The sequence below is a fragment of the Tamandua tetradactyla genome, chromosome 7 (assembly GCF_023851605.1).
Source record: "Tamandua tetradactyla isolate mTamTet1 chromosome 7, mTamTet1.pri, whole genome shotgun sequence".
NCBI classification, from domain to species: domain Eukaryota; kingdom Metazoa; phylum Chordata; class Mammalia; order Pilosa; family Myrmecophagidae; genus Tamandua; species Tamandua tetradactyla.
The window spans coordinates 38378618-38394869 of NC_135333.1; the positions used below are offsets into that span (position 1 = coordinate 38378618).

The following is a 16252-nucleotide window of genomic DNA, read 5'->3' on the forward strand; positions in this document are numbered from 1 at the left end:
CAAGTTAGAGCTCATATTGAGTAGTGGTGAGCATGAGTGAGGGGGAGAGGGCTGAGGGAGCTCCATCAGGAAATGCTCCTTTCTGGGCTGTTCCAGAAATAAGACAGATATCTTAGTGGAGAGGTCCATACCCGTCCAGGCCGGCTGGTCTCAGAAGCATTGTTTGGAAAGTTCTTCTCTCTGTTCAGAGTCCTTTAAGTCTGCTGGCCAGAACGGTGGGTTTAGCCAGGAGGTCCGGACCCGGGTTTCTTTCAAAGCGAAGGCTCTGCACCAATACCCAGCCCCGCTCTCTTCTCTTTGAAACGAGAACGAATACCTCTGCCCCTCAATGCCCTGGCCTGGCTGACTGGGATTGGTGGGGGAGGCGGCTGTTTTGGGGTAGAGCCTGAAGCACACCGTCCTCCCCTCTAGCCCTCCCAGTAGGGAGGATGCAGGGTTTCTGGTAGTTACTTCTCCAGCGCAGCTTCTTCCTGGCTCCTGCTGGACTGTCCTCCTTCTCCCTCTCGGGGAGTTCAGGTAACCCGGGCAGCGGAAGGCGTGGGGAAGTTCTGCCTAAGCCCGTGGTATTTAGCATCTCCCCTTCATCCTCGCGACCACCTTTGTGGACCCAAACCCCATTGCTAGCATCGCAGAGGTGCCCACGGCCAGCTGTGGAGGCATCCTCTAGCCCCTTGGCTCCTGGGACCTGAGACCGCGGGGAGCTGTGCACTGGTATCCAGAATCTTCGCAGCGGCTCTGCCTTGTCAGGAGGAGGAAACCGAGGTTCAGCGAGAAAACCCAAGAGTAGCCATGATTTGGGTGCTTCGTCATATTTTAAAGGGCTGCAGTGTCTTTTGTAAACGCGGCAGTGGAGAGCCGGGACCCGCTGGTGGTGGCAGTCGCAGGGCAGCCTGTGGGCGGGCCCGGGCGCCTGGCTTCGGCCCACCGTGTCCTGTGGCGGCGCCGCTGTCAGGGCTGCGGACTCCACGCTGGTCCCCTTTCCGGGTGGGGACTGTGCGTCCTCTCTGTGGACCGCGCCTGACCTGAGACTAGAGGGGACTGGGAGGGGCCCACAGCCAGAGGAGCCGACTCCTGTTTCCTTTTTTTGATTATTTTTCCTTTTTCAACCTGGCCAGGGGTCCTGAAACCCTGACTTGTCCAGGTGTCCCAGCGCAGGGCCTGGTCTCCCCCAGCTCCCGGGGCCCCTCATTCGGCCTCACAGTGAGGGGCTTCTCTGCTGGGCCGTGCAGGGCGGCTTGGGTGAAGGTGTGGCCCTGAGGATGGCGAGCTGAGGACAGGGGCAGTTTCTTTACTGGGAGTTTCCTCAGGGTGAGAATAAGCAGAGGCAGTTACTGTTGCACTGTGTGACTGAAGAGAATGGGGTACTTTCCCCCTTAATCAGCTCTCCCGGGGTAGCTGCTCTCCCCAACTCACACCCCTCTGGGTGTCTACCCCGGTTACCTCACTGTGCTGGAGAGGGTCCTTCAGACCTCAAGGGGCACACGGGGGCAGCCTGAGAGGGCGCGCCCCATGGTGGGGGGCCAGAGAGATGCGCCCCGTGGTAGGGGGCTGGGAGGACGCTCCCCTCTGGTGCTGATTGAGTGCCAAGTCAGAGAAGACTCTTCGAAACCTGACTCCCCCCCCTTATTTCTTTCTCTTTGCTGTCATGGTCTCCATGTAACTTCAAAGCCTGTTGTGAGTGTGTGCATGAGTGCGCCTGAGTGAATGACTGTGTATGTGAGTGTGAAGACTGTGGGAGTACATATGTGGGTGTGTGTGAACATGTGGTGAGAGTATTGCACGTTTGTGAGTGCAGACTGTGTCTATGAATATGTATGAGTGCATGTGTGCACGTGAGTGAGTGTATGCGAATCTAAAGACTGTATTGAGGGTGTGAGTGGGTGGGTAGGTATGTGTGTGAGTGTGAAGAATGAGTGTGTATGCCTGTGTGGGTGTGAGTGTGCATGAGATTATTTGAGCGCTGTTCTGCCGACGGGGACTTGTGGGGCTGGCTGGGGCTGGGGGCCCTTGGAGGAAGCACAGGCTGAGCCCAGACCCAGCCAGCTCAGCCCTGCCCTCTTCTCCTCCAGCTCAGTGCCTTTCTCAGCGGAGTTGTGATGCACCTGAGGCCATATAAAAAGGGGAGAGGGCCCCACCCTACAGAGGAATGGGGGGAAGGGAGGGGTGTGTGGGAGCACCCAGCAACCACGAGCCGCCCCTGACCCTGCCTTGGCCCCCGTGCACTCTGCCCCCCGCGTGGGCCGCCTTCTCCATTTCCAGTTCTTGCTCCACCCTCCCTGCACCCCCCATGTCTTCCTCCCGCCTGTGCCTGGTGCCGCACGTGGAGACGGCCACCACCCGCCTGCTGTTTCCGTTTGGCGGTTTTGGCGCCTCCCCTGGCATGGCCTGCCATGGATGTGTCCTTGGCTGGGCCACGACACGTCTGCGCGGTGCCCCGAGGTGTTTTCCGGTGCCGTGGGTTTGGCTAACTCAGGGAAATTTTGTCAAACACTTTTTTTCCAAGTTAGTTATTAAACTACATTGCAGGTAAACTTGCTTTCCTTATGTTTCTGAATCATTTACATTGAAATCATCAAAATATTATTGGCTAAGGGCGTTCGACTACCAGGAGTCCCACGTCCTTTCCAGCTCGGAAGCCGCCTAGACGTTTTAGGTGCTCTCGGTCCTTGGCCTTGGCTCACTGCCATGTACCGTGCTGCTTCTGTGCTGTAGACGCAGGAGAGTTTTGTTTTGTTTTGTATTTTAATATTTTTATTGAGAAATCTTCACACATACACAGTCCATCCATAGCATACATCAGTGGCTCAAAATATCATCACGTAGTTGTATATTCTTCACCTGGACATGTTTAGAGCATTTGCATCACTCTAGGAAAAGAAACTAAAGAAAAAAGAAAAAATACCCATATATCCCATACCCCTTACCCCTCCCTCTCATTGACCACTAGTATTTCAGTCTGCCCAATTTATTTCTTACCCCTTACCCCCTCATTATTTATTTATTTTTTATCCGTATTTTCTTACGCATCTGTCCATACCCTGGAAAAGGAGCATCAGACATAAGGTTTTCACAATCACACAGCCACATTGCAAAAGCTATGTAGTTTTACAGTCGTCTTCAAGAATCAGGGCTACTGAAACACAGCTCGACAGTTTTAGGTACTTCCCTCTAGTCATTCCAATCACCATAAACTAAAAAGGGGATATCTGTATAATGCATAAGAATAACCTCCAGGATAACCTTTCAGCTCTGTTTGAAATCTCTTAGCGACTGACACTTTATTTTGTCTCATTTCTCTCTTCCCCCTTTTGGTCAAGAAGGCCTTGTCAATCCTTTGATGCTGGGTCCTGGCTTATCCCGGGAGTCCTGTCCCATGGTACCAGGGAGATTTACACTCCTGGGAGTCATGTCCCACATAGCAGGGGAGGGCAGTGAGTTCACCTGCCAAGTTGGCTTAGAAAGAGAGGCTACACCTGAGCAACAAAAGAAGTTCTTGGGGGTGACTGTAAGCCTAATTTTAAGTAAGCCTAGCCTGTCCTTTGTAGAAATAAGTTTCATAGGGGTGAACTCCAAGATCTAGGGCTCAGCCTATTGAATTGGTTGTCCCCACTGCTTGTGAAAACATTAGGAATTCCCCAGATGGAGAGGTTGAATATTTCCTCCTTTCCGCCCAGCCCCCCAAGTGGAGTTTGCAAATGCTTTTTTATTTAACCCCTTCAGCACTCATTAGCAGACTAAAAGCTTTAAGCATCCTCATTGGTGGAGTGGCATAGTCCCTTTAACTTCAGGGGTAAATCCCATGGAGGTGGGGATGTGTCCATCTTTCTGTGGCGTTTGGCAGGCCACGGGCCAGGTTGCAGGACCCTGCAGCCAGAAACCTGCAGCTGGGTTCCGTCCCCTTTGCCCCTCCCCAGTCCCGGGTCACTGATCAGAAACAGCTGATCAGTGCAATTTCTTCATCTGGGCCCTGCCCTGGGCACTGGGTCCCCCGGTGACGTAATTGCAGAGGGAGAGGCAGTTTGCACCCTTGCTGTCGGCCCATATCCTCAGAAGGAGAGAATCGCAGCAGCAGAGCCACGATTTCTCCCCAACCCAGCGCTCACTCCCGCTTCTCCCTGCAGGTCCATAATGTGTCTTTCGCCTTTGAGCTGATGACCGAAGGGGGACTCAAGAAACCCAAGGCTCGTCCCGAAGGTAACGCCCTCCTGCCACCGTTCTGACTGAGTCCCCCTCTTCCCGACGGTGAGGGAGGGAGTGTGGCCCTCGGGTGATAGAGATGGCTGAGCTCCTGAGGCCAGCGCTGGACAGATGCCGTGACAGCAGTGCATTTGTCACAAACACTCCCAGCCCCGGGGAGGAGAGGAGGGCCCTGCCCACCACGCAGGCACCTGGGGTCACACTTGGAGCAGAATGAGCGAACGGGGCGGGCGGAGGCAGGCTTTGTAGTAACCAGAGGGTGAGGTGTCCCCTGGCTCCTGCGGGAGGACGCAATGGGATGCCACGCTCTGGCAGGGGCAGAACCTGTTGGGTGAGAATGGGGTGGGGTGCAGCTGGTAGGAGAAGGAGCTGGTGGGGAGCCTTCCTGCTGGGTGCGTGGGGGGAACGTCTGATGAGAGCAGAGGAGAACCCATGGCCAGGCTTTTGGGGGCCCTGTGGAGCTCAGAGACACCCAGGCAGCACATGGAATGCCAGGACCTGTAAGGAAAGTAAGACCAGGCCTTGGAAGGGGCTGAACTGTCTCCCGATTAGGCCCCTATTCCACTGGTTTTAGCCAGAATGCGGGCCAGGCTCTGGCGGCCGCTGTCCTCATTCTCCTCACTTCAGGGGCCTGGAGGACCAGCTGGCAGAGCTGACAACGCCAGCTCTTTAGTAACCACTTGACTTTGAAGAATGCAGCCTCCACCCACAGATGTTTAGCATCTAAGTGCCTCTCTAGTTGGTGATGCTGGCTGGTGGATGCTCTTTCTTGGCCTGAAGACATATTAAAGACATCGGGGTGGTTGTCCCCTGCACCTGAGCACGGGAGCAGGCTCAGCAAGCGCTCCTGTGGGCCCGAGCAGCAGTGGGACCAGGTGAGCCTGCGTGAGGACTCACCTCGCTGCCCCCACCTGGCTCACACTTTAAGTTGACCTGCACTAGGGCTTCTCACCAGAACCCCTGGAGGGCTTGCTGGGGCACAGATGTCCCCCCCACCCTCAGATTTTTTGATTCAGTGTTAAGGGAAGGGACCGCCACACATCTCGGTCTCCTTTGCAAATTTGCAGTTCTCCCAAGTTTCCAGGTGGCACTGATGCTCTGGCCTGGGGGCCCCATGTGGAGAATGCCCACTCTGCAAGGGCAGCATTTGCCCACCCCTGTCCTGGGAAACACGGGGGTGCCTAACCAGTGCTCTGCGAAAGCCAAGCTCTGCTGTGGGGCGTGCACGATTATCGTCGCCCCACCCCCACCCCGGTCTCATCACGTGTTTAGTCATTTGTTCTGTATTGTCTTTTACTCCCTGCCTCAATGGAAGCTCCCAGAAAGCAGGGCTGGCTCCCAAACGCCAGATACCCGGGACAGAGCCTGGCACCTAATGCCATTTGTTGAGTCCTTGGTCAGAGAGCATGGCAGTAAAGGAGTGAGGAGAGTCTGCACGGACAGCCCCGGACAGCCTGTGGCTCCTGGTGTCACAGTTGCTGCTGCTTCATTGCTGGGAGTGTGCGAGGTGGTGGTGCGAGCCCTGACTCCCTTGTGAGCCCAGCCCTGCCTCTGATGAGCTGTGTGTCCCTGGGCAAGTTGTTTCACCTCTCTGTGCCCCATATGCTCTTTATAAAGGGAAGAGACAGTGACAGCAGCCTTCGAGGGCCACTGGGGATACGAGTGTGTGGCCGTGGGTGAAGCCTGTAGATGAGGACCTGGCACACAGAAAGCAGTCCTTCCCACCCGTGCCTGGTGCTTCCCTAGAATACTGAAGGGTCCCCGAGCCCCAGGCCCATCTTTTAAGGGGACAGCCACCTGGGCACACTCAAAGGTGAGCCATTTCCCTGCCACATGTCTTGGTCTCCTTTGCAAAGTGGATGGAAAAGCAGAGAACTTGTGCCAGCAATCCAGTTCTGATGAACTGAAATTCTGGGAACCCTGGGGCAAAGGATTTGCTGCAGCCTCTCTGCTTGCCTCCCTCTGTGATTAATTATTTACCTGCAGGGTAAAGCAAGGTGAGCCACAAGCAGCCGGAGCTGCAAGGACCTTCAGCAGGGGGTCGTCCAGCAGCCCACTTTGCAGATGGAGGAGCTGAGCCCCAGAGCAGGGGGGTCCCTTACCTGAGGTCACAGGGCAAGTGAGGAGAACCAGGTGGCCTGGCTGGGCCCAGGAGGGCTGTCCTGTTTTACAGGTGCTCTAGCATCAGTCTGCTCCGGGGAGCCCAGGCCTGAGCTGGGGGGGGCGGAAGGAGGCCGGCCTGGCTGTGGGGTCCTGCACAGTTGGGCTGTTGTGGGGCGCACCAAAAGAGAGACCACAAAATTCAAAACTACAAGCCAATTTGGAGTTTTTATTAGCCAACTGGCGACTCCCTCAGAAACTTCCAAGAAGGAAGATTCAGAGAGCAGCCCCCAGAGGTTTTCAAGGTGTGCTTATAAAGGCTAAAATTATGTTGTGGTTTTGCAGTTGCTAGCAAGCAAGCGTATCATAGAAGCAGAAAAATGCCGTTAGCTGTTGCCAAAACACATCCCGTTCCCTCAGTTTCCTAACATTGGTTATTGTTTAACTTGTGGGGACATTCCGCCCCAGTGTTGTGGGGACTTTCCCTGCTTGGGCCGGATTGATTGCCCCTGGCTGTCCGCAGGGCCAGCCCCTGGTCTGTGGATGTTTGGCCCCAGTACACGCCTCCTGGCTGCGAAGCCCCTGCACCACGCAAACCCGTTGGTCCCGGTGCAAATCCTGGATTGGATTAAGGAGGGTCGCCATCCCTATCTCAGGCGTCTGTCCCTGTAGGGGTGGGTGACAGCCTGGGGCAGGGGCCCTCCCGCAGCTGGCCATGGGGCTTGGCCTTTAAATAGAAGTGCTTTGCTGTGGAGGCAACTGGTCGGCATGGGGACCGGGAGAGCAGTTTCCGGCAAGCCAGTTGCCATTACAGAAGGACAGAACCCTGGGGGAGGAGGGCAAGCCTGGGTAGCAGCTGGTGGGACAGTTCCCTGGCTCTCGGGCTGGAGGTACGGCTTCTTTCCCATCACTGGGGAGAGGAGGCAGGGCCCAAGGGTTTCTCTATTTCCTTCTGCAGATATGGTCAACGTGGATCTCAAATCCACGCTGAGGGTCCTGTACAACCTGTTCACCAAGTACAAGAACATCGAGTGACGGGGACGGTGGCAGCGACAGCGGCGGGGACAGTTTCTGGAAAGAAAATGGGCGTGGGGGTCCTGTGCCTTCCCAGGGAGGTGCTTTCGGCTTCCAGCCTGAGCTGTGTGATTATTCTCTGCCCCTACCTCTCTGTCTGGTCCTCGTCCTTAACCTCCCTTCCCTGTACTCCCTCGGTGGGCAGGTCCTTTGGCAATGCAGAGCTTTAAAACTCGGTGCCTCTGTGTTTGCACTGCCGCTTTACCTCGTCTCCCTGGTTGCTGAGTCTGTTGTGCTCTGCTTTGATCAAAAGACGAAAAAATGTAAAACGAAAGTCCCAACCCCAGCCCCCCAGCCCTGGGCCGACCGGAGGGTCCAGCCTCACATCCGTGCGATGGCGCAGTTAGCAACCAGGGATGTGGCTCAGACATCGCGGGCTTTGCAGGAACTGTCAGCTCAGAGAGGACCCGGGTGTGATTGTCCCGGGTTTGAAATACCCCTGGAAGCTGGGGTTTTTTAATATCATGGGTTTTGCACTTTTACAATCTCCACTTTAAAGGCTCAGAAGCTTCTCGACCACTCAGTGTTGTTTTTATGTAGTTTTTGCACAAACATCCCAGGTTCTTGGCAGCTCCACAGCCAAGGTCCTAAAAGGAACGCCGAACCGAGGGTGCTGCTTTATTTCTTGTGCTGCCGAGGGGGCTGATGCAGGAGCCCGGCTGTACCTGGCTCAAGGCTGCTTGGCTGGAATCTTCCATCTCAAAGGCCCTGTTTGGGAGTGGATGCATATTCAGAACTTTCTTTAAAGTGGGGGCGATGGAGTGTTCGTCTCACTTCTCCCAGAGCTGCAGCTGGCCCAGCACTGGTGGGTCCTCCCTTTGGGTGCCCTGTGAAAATGAAATTGCTCCCCCCACTCCCCACCCATCGTGTGTCACTCACCCCCTTGCACAGCTTGGCTCTGGAGGGAAACAGGGAATCCACTGGCTGCACTTTCTGGGGTGGCTAGAGTGTCCAGGTTGTGTCCTCACTGAGGCACGTCCCCAAACCTCCCCCTCTCCAGTTTGTGATGTGCCAGCCCCCTTGGCCAGCTTCCTGCAAAGCAACCGTCTTCCTGGGGTCCTCACCAGCACTTGCCGCAGCGAGATAGGCCTTTATATCTCTGATTTCTTCTTTTCTGCTGCAGATCAGAGCTGCCGAGTGCGTTGCCGATATTAAACTGAATGCCAGCGCTAAAGTTTTACAAAGCAGTTTAATATTCGTTTTCGGCATCGCTGCTGCCAGAATGGGGATGGGTTCAGAATAGCCGTTTTGATGGAGGTGGTTTCCCAGCAGGGCCAAGAAATAATTAAAACGGCATTACAGAGTCTCCCGCGGGAGGCAATGACATTAAAGAGCCGCACTGACAAAACATCCACGCTGGAACTTTCTGTGCAGCCCTCATTCCATGCCAAGGACCACAGCAGCCTGTACCTCCCTGCCCAGTTCACGCATGGGCTCGGGGATGGGCCCGACCTGCTGCCTCTGTGAAGGGGCGGTTTGAAAAGAGCAAGAGCGCAGGGTTTCCCGTCCAGGTGGGCAGCTCCAGCCCGGGCCATGCCCTCGCTGGCCTGCTCGGGGAGGGAGCCACAGTCTGGGCAGCTCCCATGTGGCTGAACATGCCTGAGTCAAGACCCACTTCAAACCCTCTGTGTTGCAACTAAAAGGATAAAAGAAATGTTAAGATTTATCTGGGAAACCCAAACAGGCGCTTTGGTTGTTCCCACGGGGGCTGATGAAGGCTGTGGTTCTCAGGAAGGATGCAAGCTTTCATTCCAGTTATTCTTTTTCCAAATTATTCTGGAGATGTGGGTGGGCACACCTGTTTGGGGCCACCTCGGGCTCTCTGTAGCTCATTTTCACTCCTTCGCTGTCCAGTTCTAATCTGAATTCAGAGCAGGGCCTGCCAGGATGGTGCACCCAGGGCCAGTCCCGAAAGAGGATCAAGTGTGAGCTGTGCTGTAGGGCCTTCTTGCCCCTTTGTCACAGTCACCCCTTTAACTTTGGGGAGCACAGTTGCCTGGGCACTCATTTCAAAGGGTGGGCTGCTTTCTGCCTTGCTGAGCATTTGGGGTAACTATGGCAGTGGAAGCGGCTTCCCTTTGACACTCGCCGGGTGCTCCTTAGAATGCAAACATTTTTTTCTTAGTTCTTAATTCAGGCAGCTGCTTTTCTCTGAAGAGGGACCTTTGGACACAGGTATGAAATGAAACCAAGACCGTTTGCTTCCATCAGAGGCAGAAACCTCGACAGCCAGGAACAAGAAAGTTCAGAGGCTGAGGACCCCTCTGGGAGGGCCCTAAAATATTTACTTTTGCCCTTCTCAGGATGAATGTCTTTGCACCCCCACTCTAGAGGCTGGAGCAGGCTTGCAGCTCTGGTTCCCCTTTAAGGACTCTTGTGTGATGCACACTCTAAGCCCAGAGCCTGCTGTGCCCTAACGTCCTAATTGAATGTGACAGAGATTTCCCCCCTTTGTGTGCCAGCGTTTTACTGTCTTTTAATTCCTTAAAGCCAGGTTTACTTTGGATTTTGGGATGCTAAGTACAAGCTACTGTGACAGCCCGGCTGGGTTGTTTGTCCTCAGGCCTGCCTTTTGTGCTGCGTCACAAATGGAGCGTTTCCTAAGCCGGCTGCCTCTCAGGCGTGAAAATTGTGGTGTGTCACAGCGCTGCTGTGTATTCCAATAAAGCCTTGGTGACCACAGTGCCATTCCACACCTCTGCTTGGCTGCTGGTGATTTTCTTCCTGTGCTCCGCGGCCGTGCCAGCCTGGGGCTGGGGGCTGGGCCCTGGGGGGGGGGGGGGGCAGCCCCGCCCTGCCCTCAGGGAACCTCCAGGTGCAGGGGGGCCAGGAGAGCAAGCCAGCTCCGAGCCCAGGTGGGGGTGGCCAGAGTGGCCTGGGGGGCCGCGGAACTTCCTCCAGAGGAGCTGGTGGCGAGGGGCGTAGGCGTGAGCCATGGGGGGGTGAAAAGGGGTAGCAGAGCCCCAAGTGGGTGAGTAACACAGAACAGATCGGGGCGTATCTGTGCCTTTGGTTCTGGAATGAGGGAGATGCTTGTGAACTGCTGTCACCGGCTTCATGAAATACAGCTGCAGGGAGATGGCCCCGCCTGGCTTCTCCTTTGCAGGGCTGTGCAGGCACCAAGCAGGGTGTGCTGCCCAATGAGCAGCCGGCTCTTAGCCCGGGGCAGGGGACAAGCGTGGCCCGTGACAGTGGCCTAACCCTTCCCCTCCAGGCTGGCCCTGCCCAAGACCCTCCTAAGCAGAAGCTATAGGATGCTGCAGAGGCATCAAGCTTCTCTCTGCTACATAGTGGTAAAATTGCAATTAAGATGGATAGTCTGGAGAGCAAGGCAACAATGCTATGTTAAAAGAAAAAAAAGCTAAACTAAAAATTGCAGACTGTTAGAGGAAAACATATGGGCTTTGGAGAAAGGCCTGAGTTCAGATTCTGCTTTGCTCCTGGGGGACTGCTGGGAGGTGAGTCCAGGTCAGCCGAGGTGCCGTGAGCCCTTGGCAAATGTGGCCCTCCCATAAAGTCTGGAGACAGTTCTGGCTGTCACTACTCGGGGTGCTGGTTGAGTGCTACTGGACAGGGTGGGGAGAGACCAGGGGTGCTGCAGAGTATTCTGCAAGGGGCAGGACAGTGACCTCCCCACTTCCTGACGAAGAGCCACCTGGCCTTAAAAGGCAGCCCTGCTGAGTGCAGGGCCCTACTCTACATGGACACATCCTTGACCCTGCCCAAACCAGTCGGTCTCAGCCTGTACTCTTGTGTTTTAAATAATCTACTTTAGAGCAATTTTAGATTTACAGAAAAATTGCACAGAAAGTACAGAGTTCTTCCCCACCCCCCACTGGCTCCTTACTCTCCCTTATAATTAGCATCTTGGGTTAGTGTAGTACCTTTGCCATAACCGATGAAGCATTTTCAGTAACTAAAGTCTGTACATAACACAGGCATACTCTCTGTAGTGCAATTCTGTGGGTTTTGACAAATGCATGACACAGTGTGTACACCGTCAGTGTATCATACAGAATCGTTCATTGCTCTGCTCTGAAAATGTCCTGGGCTCTGCCTATTTACCAACTCCCACCCCCACCCTCACCCCTCCACCCATGACAACCGCTGCCTCTATAGTTTGGCCTCATCCATGATGTCACAGAGTTGGTAACATACAATGGCTTCTTCCACTTAGCAGTATGCACTTAAGGTTCCCCTTTGTCTCTCTGCGGATGCAGAGTGCATTTCTTCTTATTGCTGAAAACTAGTCCATTGTATGGGTGGATCACAGTTTGTTTATCCATCCACCTATGGTAGGACATATTGGGTGCTTCCAATTTCAACCTGTGTTTTTATTGGATGGAGGTTATCCATTGATATTGATGAGAATCAACATTGCCCCATAGACATTAAGTTCTTCGAGGCCAGCAAGGGTGCATAACCACCAGCAGACATTTGCCAAGGATGTGGTCTGGCTGGTGACACAGAGATGGAGCCAGAACCCAGAACCCACTGGGGACAAGTATGTAGATTATGAGAACCAGTCAGGGTTCTCCAGAGATGCATCTGTAGACAAAGATATAGATCGATGTATCTATCATGTATCTCTCATCTATACCTCATCTGTATCATCATCTATCATCTATTAAGAGATTTATTTTAAGGAATTGGCTCACACTCTCATGGGTGCTGGCAAGTCCGACATCTGTAGGGGAGGCTGGCAGGCTGGAATCTTGGGCAGAAGTTGCTGCAGTTTTGAGGCAGAATTTCTCCTTTTCCAGGAATTCTCAGCTTTTGCTCTTAAGACCTTCAGCTGGTTGGAAGAGGCTTCCCTTCTGCTATTTTCTAGGGCCATCTTTTTTACTTAAAGCCAGCTGATGGCCGATGTGAGCCATGTCTACAAAATACCTGCACAGCAGCCCCTGGACTGGTGTTTGACTCGACAGCTGGGCCCTTTAGCCTGGCCGAGTGGACACAGAAAGCTAGCCAGGGCTATGATGAAGGATGGAAGGCCAGTGTGGCAGTGAGTGGATGGACCTGTCCAGGAAGAGACATGAAGGCCTGAGGCGAAGGTGATGGAGCCACACAGAGAAGGTGGAAGGAGAGTCCAGTGTAGCAGACGGACAAGAAATGGAGGGCTGTTGCAGGCTGCTGAATTCTCTGTCTTTTTCAAGCCATCTTAGTCCCCACTCTGGCCGGCTGACAGCCCCCTGTGAGCAGTATAGGCTCAGGAGAACTCCCCAAGTTCAGCGTTGCCTCCCTGCTGGGTCTCTGCCATAGGAGGGTGGGCGGGACAGGCTGTCTCTGTCTCCAGGCCCCGGCCTCTCCTCATAGCCAGTTTCTTAGGAGCTGTGACATTCCACGGCCACTTGCCCTCAGCTCTAATCCATAGACTTGGAGAAGTTAGAGAAGGAAAGGTCTTCTGAGGTCATCTCGTCTACCACAGGGGCACTGGTCACCCCAGGGATGGGGAACTCACTGCTCTTCTTACAGGGACAGCATTTTGCATCTGGAAAGCTCTGACCTAATCAAATTTTGAGTGGAAACTACCCACCCTTTGGGGTTTAAATGTGATTCAGGAAGTCATTATTGTCATCACTGCTTCTGAGGCTGGGCTTCATGGGGCAGATGTGTGGGGAGTACCATGAAACCCGCACTGAGCACTTGGTAAATAGTCACTGAGGTCCTGCCACGTGCTGGGCGCCAGGCTGGACCCTGGGGACACAGTAGGGAATAAGATGGACGTGGCCTCTGCCTCAAGGACCGGGGGGCAGGAGGGGGTGCATGGCAAGGGAGGCAGAGGCTGTGGCAGGGCAGCGAGTGGAGCAAGATAAATGCAGATAGGGCAAGGTCTGGGCATGTATTTGAGAGTGAAGTAAAGATGGGAGTGAGGAGGCTTCTGAGGCCGCATGTTTGAGCTAAGACATAATGGTCCTACTTTGCCTGGCCCCCTTGGGTTTAGGAGGGGCATGGGGCCAAGTTGGTGAGCAACTGTGAGGTGGAAACCATACAAGGCAAAACTTTTCAAGTTTACGTCACCTTCGTTGGCACGCAGCATACTTATCAAAATATCTACAAGATTCTCATGTTCTACCACGTGTACTCAGAACGTAGCTCTAGATTGTTCCCCACATCAGTTTTTTTAAATGTTGTATTGATAGACAAGCCCAAAACCTTGTTCCAGAAAGCAGGTCAGTATACCTGGGGACAGGCCAGAAGGACACAGGAGGTGTGTTAAATGGGCTCCCACTTGCCCTGTTTCAGACAATCTGAGCATCAGAAAGCATAATGGGGTATAACACATGAAATTGTCACAGGCCCATGCATTCGTACTGATGCTAAACAAGGATGAAAGTGAGGACCTTTTTTATTCTTTGGCCTTTTTATTTTTCTATAACTTCAGACTTACAGAGAAGCTGGAAGAATGGTACAAATTGTTCCCGTATTTACACAGATCCCATAAGTGTTAACGTCTTACCACAACTGCTTTATCCTCTCTCTCACACGTGCCTGTATGTGTGTGTATGTGCGTGTATGGATGTGTGTGTATGTATATATGCAGGCACACTACATACACATCTTTACTGAATTTTTGAGTTAGTTGCAGACATTATGCCCATTTACCTCCAAATAATTTAGTATATGTTTTCTAAAAGCAGACATTCTGTTACCTAATCTTAGTACAATCAACATTATCAGCAAATAACACTAATATGATAATATTATCTAATCTATTCAGATTTTGCCAACAATCTCAATAACTTCTTTTGTACCAAAAGAAAATGTGGGTCGTGCCTTGCCGTCTGTTGTTTTGTTTCTCTAGTCTTCATCAATCTGAAACAGTTCTTCGTCTTTCTTTAGGTTTCATGACATTGACCAAAGAATACAGGCCATTTCTTTTGTAGGATGTCTCTCCCCTTTAATGTGTCTCATGAGTTCTTCACAGTTAGACTCTGCGTGTTGGGCAGGAGTACCACCCAGGTGATGTGCTGTTCTTTTTAGCACGTCATGCTAGTTTTGTCTCTTTTCAAGTGATGTTAATTTTACTTCTTGGTTAAGATGATGTTTGCCAGGCATGCCCACTGAAAATGCAGTTATTCCTTGTAATTAATAAGTATCTCATGGAGAAAGGATTCCTACTTTTGGAGTTATTTTTCCACCAGAAATAACTCCAAAACTGGACATGTTATTGAAACCACTATTTCCAGACATTAGACAAGAGGCAGTGCGGGTCTGTGATTCCCAAGGACAGGGAAACAAACGAGGCGAGCCCTATCGTTGGCGAGACTTTCTGCCTAGAGATGAGCCCACAGAGCCCAGTGGGCTCACTGACAGAGAGCAGAGGATGTGAAGGGAAAGCTTGAAAAGCGAACTGCAAACAGTCAAAATAATCCACAATCAACTGGCTGCCAGAAAATCCCAACACTCTTTAAAGAAATCCAGCAAAATTCAGCACTTGATAAAAATTACTACATATGTAAAGAAGAAGAAAAATGTGACCCACATCCATGAGAACAGATCAGCCATGTAAAGCAGGCCCAGAAATGAGAGAAGTGGAATTAGCCTTCCGTAAGACAACTAACCACAACTCTTTCGATATTAATGTCGTAAAAGATGTTGTACATTAAAGACATCTAGATTTTAAAGGACTCTAAAGAGACATATCAACCAAATGCAATATATGATTCCTCATTGGGTCTTGGAGTAAAAAAAAAAATGTAAAAGACATTTTTGAACAATTGGGAAAATTTAAAAATGGGCTAAGTATTAGAAAATAATATGATGCTGGTGCTAATTTTCTTCAGTGTCATAATGGTGCTGTGGTTTTGTAGGAGATTATCCCTGTTATTAGGAGACAGATTCTGAAGTATTTAGAGATAAAGTGACGTCCGTCATGCCTGCAGTTTATTTCTAAATGATTCAGAAAAGAGTGAAAGAGAAATCAAATAGAGCAAAATATTAACAGACAAAAAACACCTTGTATTGAGCCTTTGGAATGTAAATTTAATGTTTCCTGTATACACTTTGGACGAAAGAAAAAACACATGGTATTGAGAGATTTTCACGTCTGCATGCAGCTGCTTTCGGACGTGTCCATATGTGTGAATATGCAGCACACTGAGGAAGGACATATGGACAGTGACTATAGTCCTTATTTCTGAAGTGGTCCGTGGCTTATAGTTATATTTCTGCCTTCCTTCCTCCACTTTTCATTGCACATTTGCTTTGCCCCCACCTTCCAATCGGTTGGTTACTGTTCAGTATCTCGCGGGGACGCCTGGACCCTAAACCCTTGCTCACCGCGTCCCTGTGGTGTGGCTGTGCTCCCCGTTCTCCCACGTGACATGATGGTGCTAGAGGCACGGCAGGCACTCTCCTGGGTCGCGGATGCGCTACTCTGTACACCGGTGTGTTGCAGTAAAACTACTTCCCCTTGCTAGTCAAGCTCAGTGTCCTCACCCAACACGGTAACCCTCCTGTTGCCTTTTGTCTTGTTGGTCCAGTGGCCGAGAAGGCATCGTGGCCAGGCAGTTGTTGCCTGTTCCCTGGTAGAAGCATCTGCCTGTGGGTACCGAGACCCCTTGGCAGGCAGAGCCCACGGTACCTTCCCGCTGCCCTCCAGGGCTTGACCTCGAGTAAAGCTGTAACCATGCAGCATCCGCTTCCGGCTGCTGCTGGCAGGCTGTGGGCACCACCTGTAAACCAGGCTTGGTCATTTTTCTTCCTCACTGGGAATCCCCCGTGGGGCCTGTGGTGGTTTGAAGCTGTATGTACCCCAGAGAAACATGCTCTTAAATTGAATCCGTTCCTGTGGGTGTGAACCCGTTGTAGGTGGGGTATTTTGATGAGGTGACTTCAGTTAAGGCATGAGCCTCCTCATTCAGGATGGGACTTAATC

At 52.3% G+C, this 16252-nt stretch overlaps 1 protein-coding gene across 3 annotated transcripts in view; it reads left to right on the plus strand.

Moving 5' to 3' along the window:
- PARVB (parvin beta) overlaps positions 1–10066 on the plus strand; it is a 130801-nt gene extending 120735 nt beyond the window's left edge. For all 3 annotated transcript variants that reach the window (XM_077169127.1, XM_077169129.1, XM_077169128.1), the window contains exons 12-13: positions 4122–4194; positions 7256–10066. In XM_077169127.1, the coding sequence (XP_077025242.1) occupies positions 4122–4194; positions 7256–7332 (150 nt within the window). In that variant the 3' untranslated portion in view covers positions 7333–10066. The remainder of the gene's footprint in view (positions 1–4121; positions 4195–7255) is intronic.
- The last annotated feature ends 6186 nt before the right edge of the window (positions 10067–16252 follow it).